This window comes from Coloeus monedula (genome assembly GCF_965178545.1).
Source record: "Coloeus monedula genome assembly, chromosome: 5".
NCBI classification, from domain to species: domain Eukaryota; kingdom Metazoa; phylum Chordata; class Aves; order Passeriformes; family Corvidae; genus Coloeus; species Coloeus monedula.
Window position 1 is genome coordinate 48035323 of NC_138785.1, and position 13334 is coordinate 48048656.

Sequence of the window (13334 nt, forward strand, 5' to 3'; positions counted from 1 at the left end):
ACTCCACTTCATTGAGAAGTTATCCAAGGGCTTCCTACAGGAGCCACTCACAGTGCTCAGTCTCCACCACAGCCTCGGATAATTTTTTGTCTCGTTTCATTTTGCTGTGTGTCACCTTAGTAGAAGTAAATAATAATTCCTATGTTAAGATAACAGGTGGAGCTGCTGCCTGCACTATGGAGAGATGTTTGTTTCTTCACAAAGAGCTTTTCATAAATCTCTGGTGAAAATTTTTACAAAAGGAAACATTTGACCTAGTTTGGCATATTTTAAATATTTGCAAGGGTTCTAACAGGCAATGATTTTAATTCCACTGAAGCTACTGCTAATCAGGAGACAGAGCTTATGCAGAACTCTCTCTTGCAAGCAAAAACAGGCACTTAATGTGATTGCTTCATAAGAATAGAATCTAGCAAAGCGTTGAAGAGAATGTTTGACATTTAAACATCTGGTTAGAATTAGCAGGGCTATTATTTTTACCTTCATGTCACAAAAACCTTGCCATGTTAAAGTTTAATTTCTCAGGTTTAGAGCCCATGAGCTTTGCATAAAAATAAGAGTTTATTTATATGAAAATATGCTCTGTCATAGTCATATTTTTCTTATTATTCTTTCCCTCATTTGCCCTCAGACATGGGTGTCTGAGGCTGACACATTGTCTCAGCAAATTAAGTCAAGCTGAAAGCAAGGGTACAGTGTTAGGGCAGAGCAGCAAATAAGATTTGCATTTTCAAGCAAGAACAGTAATTAGGCCATTGCATATTTTATATCCTCATGTTTATTTTCAGAGTAGTATATGAAAATAAGCATAGAAATAATGAGACATAAGTGCTGCAGCAAGCAGTTGGGGTTCATCAAGTAAAAACTACAAGTTACTCTTCAGTTTTGCTGCCACCCATAGAGTTTACGTCTTTGAAATACCAGCAGGCAGGTGTTGTGGCCAGAGCTAATTGGGTTTGTAGTTAGGCACATACTGGGTTTCTGTATCACAAATTATGAAGGGAATAGGCCTTCTTTTGAGCAATACAGTACCTAGCATTGTGCTGTGGATTTTGCTTCAGTATGTGAGGTGTTTGGTGCTTTGCAGAGCAAATGAAGTTTTGAACTGATTAGTCTGGTGCAGATGGTTATAACTGCTTGACTTCAGTCAGGCAAACTTCGAATGCAGGGGTCCAGGTGCATTGCTGCTGTGGTATGAGAATGATCTACAGGGTCCCATGCTCTAAATTCTTGCGACCCAAATTATCCTTCCTCTGGCTACACATACAGTGTTTGTATGCTTGTGTATATTAGGGTGCTGCTCCCCCTTGCTGTGCTGAGCAGGCATCTTGACCAGCAACCTTTCTTACCTGTATTTCTGCACACAGTCTTGCAGTGTTTGCCCACACACAATGCTGCTTTTCTGGCAGAAGTAGTGTGGCCACAAAATCAGCTGACTGGAACTGCAATTATATGCTAATTTAAGGTTTTCAACCGTTAAATGCCTGTAGTATTTCTCCCTCTCTTGCTATCTTTCTTTACAGTGAGATTAACTGTGTAAATTGAGCTAGATTTATGAGAAAATAAGTCCCTGGAGTTAAGTCTCTCTTTTTTTTTCCTGCCCCCTTCTTTGCCTTACTCTCCCATCCCAAAGACACAATCCTTCCTTAATACCTGCTGTAGCACTTTGTATCCAGATACATACCACAAGTACTGTAAGAAAACATAACCCAGAACATAATCCTTCGGCTTTCCTCCCCACAGATCTGATGGCACACAAGCCTTGCTACAGCTCTCACAAATAGAAAACGGGTTGGGTATTCCCACCTGCCCCCCTTTGAATTGCATCAATTCTGATTATGAGCCAGAAAGAAGAAATGGAGGATCGCTCCCCGCCACTCTGTGTCACCTGCGGCCAAGCACATTTACCAGAAGAAAACCACTTGTACAGCTACACCGAAGAAGTAGATGATGATCTGATATGCCACATTTGCCTGCAACCTTTGCTTCAGCCATTAGACACGCTCTGTGGTCACACCTTCTGCACAGCCTGCCTTACAAACTTCCTTGTGGAAAAAGACTTCTGCCCCATGGACCGCAAGCTTGTGATTCTCCAGACGTGCAGGAAGTCCAGCATACTAGTGAATAACCTCCTGGATAAGCTAATGGTTAGCTGCCCTTTCACAGAACACTGCTCAGAGGTTGTGCAACGGGGTCACCTCGAACAGCATTTCCAAACCCAGTAAGTTGTTGTTGATAGACCTTTTTTCACTCTATTTTTTTGAGTAGAGGAAAAATATCTTCAATTAATACTGATCAAAATAAAGAGTTGTTGATTTCACTCCCAATGAACACCTACAGTATCATTAATTAAGAGCTGAATTTAGTCCATTTATAGTCCAAGATAGTCTATATCTTACTTTTTTTTTTAGAATCAAATGCATGTAAGGTACTTCATGCTATCCTTAGCAGTTCTGGGTGAATACCTTGTGGTTAACTGCACAATAACAGTATGTATGCAGTCCAAAGAGATCTGTGAGTTTTGGGAAGCTGAGCTATTATAAATATTTTAATAGCACATTAAGGGTTTTGTAATTGCCCTTTCTTCAAACCTTTTTTGAATCACAAATGACCTACATGAGAAGTAGAGCAGAAAATATTCTGGTTTGGTGTTGGTCTTTGAACCTGAGTGCTCCTTTCTTCCAGGTGAGCACTTACCCAAGGCACCATGGGGCTCACAGAGAGACAGACTCTGGAAGAGCACCCTGGCTGGACTCCTTCTCCAGCCTTATCCCTCCTGGTAGCCAGGACACCCTCCATCCTGCCTCTGGGAGAGACCTCTCCAGGGAGTAGTTTGGTTCCTCTGCCAGGAGAGAACTGAATGATTCTTTGTTTTGCAGAGTAAAAGGATGTGCTGCTGCTTTTGTCTTGCATGTTCTGCTGTTTTTAAGGAAGGCAGAAGGGTAAAGAGGTATGTTCAGGGCTGTGATTTCTGACAGAAGACAAACACTTTGGCATAGTCTGTGTAACAGCACCTCAGGTCTGAGGAGAGATGGGGTCTAAGATGTGCCCTTTTCTGTGAGCTGTATCTGTTGCCCAGTGAAATTACATCCCCTGAAGTTTGCAGGTGTAAATTGTGTTGCTAAGTGTGTACTTCTGCATCTGCAATGCAAAGGAAGCCTTGAGCAGCCAGTGCAGGGCTCCAGACTGCTGCTGGGAGCACATTCCTGCACAGACATGGCAGTACTGAGGGTCAGAGCATCACTGGTGAGCCAGAGAGTGGAGGTATGTTCACATACTGCACACTTCACAGTCTGGGAGCCTGCAACCAGAAATGGCTCTGCAGCCTGCCATTCAAACATGTCCTCATTTGCACTGGAAATGCCATTTCTTGAAGCACCTGGATTCTCACTAGGAATTTATTCACTTGAAGATATTCACTGGAGTCATAGTGTCCTAACGAACCAAAAATGTGACAATTTTGCATTACTAAAACAAAACAAAAAAAAAAACACCAACCATTAACAATGGGTTTATTGTTCCCTTGCAGAGGTCATGAGACCATTTTTCGCATGCTGGAGGTTTGGTGTTTGTGGATTTGGGTGCCCTCGTCGCCACATTTCTGAACCTGGCATTCATGGTGTAGGAGGCAGTGACAGCAGGCCCCAGCCCAGGCCAGGAGTGCTCAGGCAGTTTCACTGTGTGCTCCTAAGGGGACAAAATAACAAAGTTAATAATAGTTTTCTGTCTTAGTACTTATCTGACAGGCCTCAAATGTTAATTTCAATAGTAGTGCAGGTAAGGGGACTGTCAGTCTTCTGTGAGCTGCTGTCACTGAAATTATGTTTCTGTACAGATTCCAGCCACAAAATCTTGAACCCCTAATGCAAATGCCTTTTCCCTTTGCTATACATAGAGCTGAACTCAATGTGATTTAGACCTTCCTGTTTGTCTTCATTTTTTTTGACATGGTGATGCTGTGGCCACAAAATTAGCAGGACATCCACTTCCAATTCACCTCCAATCCCCAATAAATAAGCAAATCAGTGCATTTTTTTACAGGGAAGCCACACAGCTAGCACAACTTCTGATATCTAGTGTCGATTTTCGTAAGTGGATATGTGCAAGTCACTCCAGTGTCTTTTTCTTTTCCTTAAGGTGGTAGTAAAGGTACCCTTCTTTACATATCTTACAGAATTGCAGTGCTATAAACCATGATTTGGTCCTGTAAAAGCCTGGCAGGTTTTATTCTAGCACTTACTGTTTAATGTCAGTGGCCTTGGTCTTCCCCTCAGGATCTCCAAGACCCTGTGCTTCTGGCTTGCTTGGCCTGAGCCCAAGTGGGGATAGAAAGAATTGTCTTGGTAACATGTTCCCACAATCTCTTCCTGTTCCCTCTTCCCTGTGTCAGGTTCCCAGCACCAGGTCCCACTACCCCAGGGGCAGAAGACTGAAGAGATGGAGTAGGATTGTCCTACCCTAAAGCCTCTAGGGTAGTGCAGTACAAAGCATTGCTACGTAGGCTGGACATTTGGTTTTTTGCTGCTCACGAAATTGATTTTCCTTCCTCAGGAGGTTGGGAGGACTGAGTTACCTTAAGGCCAAAGGGCAGAGCCAGGAGAATAGGAAACCACAGGAACTTCTGCTGTTGGGGGTTTCAGCTTTACAGGGGATAGCAGCCTCACTACCATCCCCACTTGAGGGAGGAAATAGGAGGGAACATTCTGAGTGATCCCTAATTTCTACATCTTTATGCTTGCAGACACTGCACAGTATCTTTATTTTATTTTAAGCACAGCATTAATTAATTATCACCTAAAGCATCTTATGCCTCTGCCTAATTTAATTGTTGGAAATGCAGAAACCTCTCTTGCCATTCCATCTCCAATTAATGGCAAAGAGAAGAAAGTTGTGCTCTGTTATGCCCAGGGAGAGATTGAGCAGACTGAGCTGATGCTGTTCTCTTTAACTCTGGTGAATCAATAGAGAGGAGGGGAAATATGTGTTTTTCCTAATAAAACAAATACAATAATAATCATAAATATTTGGTGCCTGCAGTGGGAACAGTTCAGAGTCCACCTGAAATCTCAACAGAACATTATTGTGTTCTCAGTGAATAAATTAAAGTAGACTCTGCTAGGGTCATCAGGGTGGTCAGCAGTTCTCAAATTTCTTGCGTGGTTCAGGTTCAGACCAGTTCTGGTTCTCAGAGAGAAAACAAAAGTTTACCCTGATCAGAGATGAGGTCACTGATGGGACAAGGTAAGCTTGCTCTTTTATGCTTTGTAATTGATGACAGAACTTAAACATTTTTTTTAAAACACCGGTTACCATGGAGCAGTCCACTGAAAGCATCCTTATTTAAAATGTTTGCTTTTGCATCCTTCAAAAAAAGCCCTGGGAAGAGACATGTCCTTGGGTTATTACATGATTTATGTTTGTACAAAAACATCTGACTGGATTTGGGGAATTCAGACTGAGATGCAAACAGCCAGCAGTTGGCTGTGATCTTTTGCAGTGTTTTACTTTAAAAAGGTGTGGTCTTCTGATATCGCCTGCCACAAAACTCCACGGGGGGCATTTTTTTCCCCCCTTGTCAGACAGCTACACCCTTCTGTGATGCAGTTTAGCTCGTAACCCATCTGCTTGTGGGCAGTGATGTAAACATACCAGCTGCCTCTGAAGAACCACTCTGAATCCTGCAGGAGGCAGGTCTCTTCCCCGAGCATCGCTCTCCTCTGCAGCATAAGTCACTGTCTCGCCAACCACACTGTGCTGTCCCTAAACCCTCACATCTACCCATCCGAGAGTCAGATCAAGTAATCCTCTTACAGGTCAATGATTTTTGCTGTGTAGCTTCGTTTAAGGGATTTAAGCTTGATTCATAATGTGCTACCATTGCGTTGAAATGGAAAGGCTTGCTTAGAAGGGGTTTGGCTGGCACGAAAGCTTCTCATTGTGTGTCCCACCAGAGAGACGGTGGGAAGGAGGAAACCTAGCAGCAGTGCCAGCACTGCACTGAAAATGAAGGCTCTCCTGTTACTGGTCCTACCTTGGCTAAGTCCTGCAAACTACATAGACAATGTGGGCAACCTGCACTTCTTGTACTCCGAGCTGTGAGTACGCACAGTCGCGCCAGCGTCGTGCTCTCTGTCTGTCTGTCTCACCCGAGTGGCGGGAAGGGGCTCACCATGAGCGTTTTGGGGGGTCTGTCTGCCTGTGTGTCTGTGCCTGTGCATACGTGCGAAGAAAATCCTGCAACGTCTTGCCAACAGCTTCACACCGTGCTGCTTCCCATCCGGAGGGCTAATAATAGCAGTACATCCCCAGTGCTTTCTGTTTTGGAAGCAGCTGAGATGTACTGAGTGAAGCTGCTTTTTTCCTTATCAACTTGTTTTTCTGTGCCAATGCTTTAGGTGTTTGTTGGTTTGGGTTTTTTTCCATTTCTGAATCTGTGTTTTTCCTTTATTTCCTGTAAATAGCCTTGTGGGGAGCTGGGTATAGGGGAGGGCATCAGGAAAGACACCCCCAGTAGAGCACTCTCTGTGTGTACATGCATAATGTTCTGTGTGTAAAGCTGCATGCCTGTAGCAAAACGCTGAGAAGCCTTTCACCAGAAATAATTCACTTGAGACAGAAGAGAATTTTCCCGTATTTCTCTTTTTGCCCACAGCAGAATGTTATTTTCTCTGTAAAGCAAATATAACTGTAGCAATCCATCCATATATCTTCATGTTTTTAAAAAATCCACCTCGAACAACCCCATAGCTGATCTTTCCAACCCATAAAACAAATATTCTATGGTATCCTCTGTGAATGTTACTACATTAATTTGTGCTTGAATGTTATTGCACTAGTTAGTGGAGCTTTTATGACTAGAAATAGCTTTTTGTTTCAGTATGTTTTCATTAATTATGTGTTGTTTGTATTTTAACAAATTGTAAACTTTCAAGACCTTCACTGAGATCATGAATGAAATGTCTAATTCTCTCAAAAATGAAAAATTACTGTATTATGCCTACAGTGGGAATGTTTTAGTAACAGTTGTGATTAGTACCAAAGAGACTAATTTTCAAATGATTTTGTCTCTACTGTCAGACAAAAATAGCACTGTTTTGCAGAAACACAAAGTCCCCTTTTGAAATTCTTGTGTGATGTGCATGGCAACTATTACTAATTTAGTCACATTGCGTACAACAGCTTAGGGTTTCTGTATGCTGTAGGTGTTTTTAAAAATTTAACAAATCTAGTGTTGAGGGTTGCAGCTATGTCCTCATTTTAATTTATTTTGTTTAAGAATGGCATTTTGTTTAAGAATGTTAATTAAAAAAAAACAAACACCACCAAAAAACAGTTCAGCCAAGCAGGCTACAGGAGCAATCAAGCTCAAAACAGGGCAGATGAACATTTATAATGGAAACAATGGCATCTGGGACATCTAGTTTCCAGGAAAACAAACCAATGAGATTAATCAGAGCACAGGCAGATGCAGCCTACTTGCTTTTCTTGGGGAATTCAGGTTCACTGATTCTCCCAGGATAAAGGGCTCTGATGTACGGTAGCTATTCATTTCTTATTTATTTAGCCTTCTAACCCACAGAGATGTTAGTCGTGCTGCATGTCAGCAGTTGTTATTAATGGACTGGGTGTGGACTGGGGTTCAGACGTGCATCTTCAGCTGTCAACAATGGGAGGTGCACATCCCCTCTCCAGTGCCCAGCCCTTGATGCTATCTGGCATCCTACTGCCAGGAGCCAGTGCTCAGGACCTCCCACACCACTCCATCTCTGGCTAGGGCAAAAGAAAGTGGGATTTACTGGGGGCTGACACAGAAAAGCACACCAGGCAGTTTGACCTCCTTTCAGGAATTTCTCCTTCTCCTCCACGTGTATGTAGTGCCTCTGGCTGCTGCTGGATGCTGCACAAGGCATTGATATACTAATCTGTGGGATGGATTCATGGTCTTTTCTAATAACAGCAGTTGAAAGAAAAAGAGAAATACAGTTTTTAGTCCTGTTTAACCAGTTTATACACGTTATGATGTACAGGTTGCTACTTCAGTTTCTTGGGCACTTGGGATGTTTTTAATGCAAAGTTTTGTGAGTGGAACAGCATAGCCATTGGTGTCCAGGACAGCCTGCCACCCAGGGGCACAGGTTAACTGCCACAGAACTTTTGTACCCCAAAGAAGCAGCTTTGTAAATCTTTCCCCACAGCCAACTGAAGAGTGCCTGCTGTGTGTAGTGTGTCTGATGGCTTGCACCATGGCTTGAAACTAGACCATAGTAGGCAGAAAGCATTTTTTTCATTATCACACTGTCTTTGGTTGCTGGCCAGTACAAATACTGGTCTCAGTCAGGACTCATTACTTTCTTGGCTGTCAGCCACCAGAGATAGCAATTGAGGAGAGAGAGGGGGATGATGGGTTTGCTAGACACAAGGAAAGAGCTGGAGGACAGTGGGGGATGCAGTTACCATCACTGGTGCTGGCACAAGAGGAAGAATAAGAGTGCTGGGATTCACACTGTCCTCTCCCTCACACAATCCATCTCTTCCCTTCTACTCTGTTCAAAGGTTATGTCATTTGTATTGCATTGTTGAGGTTTGCTTTAGTTCCAGGGCATTTTTGTTCCTAAATGTGGAACGGCCAGCTTGGGGAATAGGGATTACAGTATAGCACAAAACCCATCTGGAGAGGCAGGCCCTGGAATCCAGCTAAGAAATAAAGAGATTTTAGGAGATTTGAAGAGGAGAAATGAAGTTGGGGAAAGGCTGTGCCAGACCCTTTTCACTTCAGCTGGGTGCCACACAGGTAAGAAACAGATGTGTGTGGATGTGTTGTAGTGGCGCTTTACAGGATGGATGTTGGGTGCCACTATTTTTAGTTTTCTATTAGCAGTTTGATAATTACAGGTATTCCCAGGAAGCAAATGCATGTCCCCTGATGTTGTCCCCTGCACTAAAACCACTTCCCTGGCCATTGTCTCTTGTCCTTCCCTTAGCAAAGATCTCAACACAGATGTGGTTCATGTCCTTGCACTTTGCCAAATCATGAAGAGCAGCGCATGGCAAACCAGGGTTCTCCCTCTTGAGAAGCCTGGGGAAACATCTGACAGAAGAATAAGAAAAACCTGTGAGGTCTACCTTGAGGAACCTCTGGGAGATGGTGGGATGTAGCCCCACCAGCCCAATGTCTCTCACCACTGTAAGGGTCTCCATGGGTGTTGAGGAGACCCTACCCTACCTACTGCTTTATATCTCCATAAAGACTCTTTGAAAGGCATCTGCTTTCTTTCTTATTTAATGTATCTTCAGAAAGGAAATACTTGCTCCAGCTTTCTTTAGAGTTGGGCTGTGTTATTGTCTCCAGTTAAAAACTAGGTATGTGGATGGAGAGTCAGCCTGTGGCCATTGTAGGAGGCTTTCCTGAGTGAGAGGACTTGGTGGCAGTGCTCACACCATTGCTACCCCTCTCACTTCATAGGAGGAACTGTGCAGCAGGGTATTTCTCAGTAGCAGGATTTTCTGCACCTTTAGCTCAAAGAGCCGCTTAGAAATAAAATTGAGGGGAAGGAGGTTGCAAGACTAGACTAGGTTGCAAGACTCACCTTGTCTCCCTAAGGACATCAATCACGTGGGGTGGTTTTCAACCTAATCCCAATTCAGCACGTGGCCATGCTGACCAAGCAAGTGCCCAGAATGGTGCTGGGCATCGCGTGTGCTCAGCACAGGTCGAGCACTGGGGAGTCCTTGGCAGCCACTCCTGCTGGCACTCTTTCCCTCAAAGGATTAAACAGCTCCTGGCCTTAGTCCCTGCTGGTAATACATCAGCTAGATCTACCCCACTAATCTGAATCAAGCATTGGTTTTTAAAATTGGTTGTTTGTTAGATGGAAACGCACAACTTACTCTCACCTGTGAAAAAAAGTACTTATTTTTTTTCTTACCCCTCTTGAGTTTTACATGGAACAGTCAAAGAAATCTCACCAAATTAACTGAATCAAGTTTCCCCATATAACTTTTATAAGATAACTACTCTCAAAACAGCACTTTGGGCTGGAATAACCAGTAAAATTTAGTTTCTCTGTTTATTCAATTTAAAAAGAAGAGATGCAAGTGCCAGCTGTCTTCTAGTGCCCTTGAGCACATCTTTTTTACGGTAAAAACAATGAGGTGCGCTCTCCCAGCCCCCTTACAGCACTGAGCTTAACTGTGCAGCCAACTTCTTTAATTTCTGTTCAACTCAGTGGGGAAACTTGTGTCTGGCTTCAAGTCTATTCTTGTGAAATTAGCCACACAAAGGCTGGGGAGCACAGGACATGCATTACTCATGACCAAATTTATAAGCCTGAAGCTCCTTTTGGACTCCTGTGTTAGTCCACTGCAAAAGCCACGTGTTAGCCTCCTTACGCTGTGCAAAGCTGTGTTTATAGAAATCGGTGTCAAAGCTAAACTGTGAGATTAATGAAAGCTGAAAGTGCTGGAAAGCAAGACTTGAATGGAAATATTCTTGAATGAAAATATAAATGAAATTCTTAGGATATCTGCATTAAATAGCAAGGACATAGCACACTGAGATAAAATTCAGAGGGTCTTTCCCAGGATGTTAGAAGTGGATGTTTCTGAGAAAGCAGAACTGAAGTGAATCAAAACACAAAAGCAGGAGTGTGTCAAGGGCTACTGTTAGCTTCACCCCAATGCTACAGCTTCACAAAGGGGCCAAACATGGAGTTAGTTTTCCTTCAGAATTCTGAGCTCTCTCCCAAAATCTCCAGCAAAGACCTACTAGTGTCCCTTTCTCAGCCTAGTCCCTCACTAATGTTTGTCTGACCCCCCCTCCACCAGCCCTCTCACTTGCCCTCCTACTTCTGCCCTCTGCTTTATACCTCTTCTGGTCCTTCCCTTTGTTTATTCCCCTCCTCTCTCATGCCTTGGTCCTGCCTCTATTGTGCTCCTTTGTATTTCCAGCCTTTACATTTGCACAAGAAAGTTTGAAATTTTTGTACAAATAGGGCATGAAAGCCAAAAGTAGAATCTCATGTAGGTGAACTGCAAATATGCTGTATTACTGTTAAAAGTACAGGAGGAGTTGTAGTGTAAACTCTTAGTATTTAAGTGCCCAAATTAAATTTTCTAAGTATATTGTGTTGTATTCAAGAGTGTTTTATGTTAGCTTAGGAGTGCAGCAGGAAGTAGTCATTTAATTGACTGCAAATGTCTGGGTCTGGTCACTGTTTAACCAAAGATTAATTGCACTCCTCAGCAGCATGGTGGGGTCAGGGTCTCTTCCCCACCTTCTGCCACCCTCTCCCAGAGATGGTACCTTTTTCCACCAGCACATCCCTCCTGGCTTCTCAGCATAGGTTGGAGAGTGCTGAGTTTTAGTGGTATGATTGTTACTGGTTAGCAATTTTTTCCCCAGTGCTGTGATTCTAGGTGCAGAAATAAATTTGTCTGGGACAGCTCCAGAAACCAAAAACCCCATGAGAGCATAAAGAATTTGTTGGTTCTGCCTGAGAATTTTGTGTGTAAGGAAAGTTGGCATTTCAGTTATAGATTGAGAAAGATCCTGCTTCATTTCCTTCTATGCATGCAAGAAAGTTACCTTTACTCCATTCACAGCTACCTACAGACTTGAGATCAGAATTAGACCTTTTATTCTTCTGGATTGTTTTCTCAAGGCTCCTCACGCCTTTGGAAAAGGCTGACATTGGCCACTGTCAATCTCAACAAATACATTTTGTTGCCAAAAGTAAAACCTGAGCCAGCCAAAAAAAAACAAACCCTGCCAAGATGGAAAGGCAATGCAACAATTATGGTCGGCAGAAATGTTTCTCTTCATGAATGACTTATGTCTCAGTTATGTTTGGTTTTTCTGTAAGCTGCTCAGAAGAAAGGTGCTTACACGCCTGGCCCATGTAACAGGAGCACAGAAAGGTCAAACCTCTACCCCACTTGGAGGCTCCTTCACAACAGGCAATCCACTTTGGAATGGGGACCAAAGAGGGCAAAGAACTGAAGGTCTGGTGGGGTAGGAGGAAGTAATGTGGTGATGAGAGTTGCAGGAATAGGAGGTCGACGATTACTCAAAAGCAGCAGACTCTCGTTTCTTGTCTGACATTAAGCCACACAGGCCGTATGTTGCAAGTTTGGCCAACCTCTGCATTTCTCTGACAATTAACCTAGTTTAACACTGGCACTGGCAGCATGACAAGGATACTTTTCCTTGAGCTATTTCTCTGACAAATCTGCCAGAGCTGGGCTGTCCTGCAACGTGAGGATAAGCACTGCTCTTGCAGAGCTCTTATGCCTGTCATAGCTTAAATCCTGCTCTGAATACTGGTACTGAGATCATCCATAATGCAGCTTGTTAAACTGTAGGGTAGCAGACTAGTAGGTCTGAGGGTCTTCTTGGATATTTTTAAAACTCTTGACCTTTTGGGGGAATCTGCCTTCAAGGTCCCCAGTCCACAGAGTAGTCAATTGCATTTCAGCTGCCTTCTCCATGGTAAGAGCTATTGTTCAGGTACTAGAACTGATTCTCTGCCCCTTGGCATGTGACAGCATGTCCAAACTGCCTCTCTGAGCCATGCAGTAACTGGGTGCACAAGGATGCCAACAAGCACAGGACACAAAACCAGAGGTTTTATAGTAACATCACTGGCAATGTTGGACTAATAAGAGCCTGTGTGGCAGCATGCATGTGACTGCTTGGGGCTTCCTGTCTCAAAAGGAGGGTCCAGGTTGGTCCCTCTGTGTTGAACAGGTACCTCAGTGGAGGTATCTGTTAGTCAGTGACATGTCACATGTCATGACTTAACCCCCACTACCACCAAAAAATTCCTGGCTTGGATCTGAACTCTGTTTTGGGATTAAGAAAGTGAACTTTTTTGTAACATCTTGGAAAGCTGAATGAACCCCTTGGCCTCAGCCAAGCTGCAGCTGGTGAAGACTGCATTTCACCAGTGAATCCTTGGGCTCTCCCTAGAACATACTTTATCTATTCATTTAATGTATTAATCGACAACAGATTCTGAATACTGAGCAACTCAAGTTCAGCAGCAGCCCAGTGAAACGGCTGGAGATTTCAACAGATGCTGTGCAACTTTTGCACAAAGAACAAAATTCTGTAAAGCATCCGTAACTTTTACATGTTGTGCAATATATCCTCCCCATATGAAAGAAAGTAAGCTGACTGTAACGGTGGGCAAGTCAAGTCATATTTTCAGGAAGTTTCTTTCTCATTTTGGTTGGATTTCTGCTGGCAGCATCCTCAAATTTTATTGATAAAGCCTTGTTCTCCTCAGCAGTGCAGGCAGACAACCAGATTTTTAACAATGACACATCACCATTGG

The 13334-nt window shown here is 43.3% G+C and overlaps 1 protein-coding gene across 2 annotated transcripts in view; it reads left to right on the forward strand.

Moving 5' to 3' along the window:
• Positions 1–1838: 1838 nt before the first annotated feature.
• The window catches only part of LNX1 (ligand of numb-protein X 1), a gene marked incomplete at both ends in the record, with an annotated part of 65734 nt that continues 54238 nt past the window's right edge, over positions 1839–13334 (forward strand). Inside the window, one exon of one of the 2 annotated variants that reach the window (XM_082281907.1) lies at positions 1839–2221. In XM_082281907.1, the coding sequence (XP_082138033.1) occupies positions 1839–2221 (383 nt within the window). Of the gene's footprint in view, positions 2222–6003; positions 6096–13334 lie in introns of those variants that run through there. The other variant, XM_082281908.1, reaches the window with a different exon arrangement.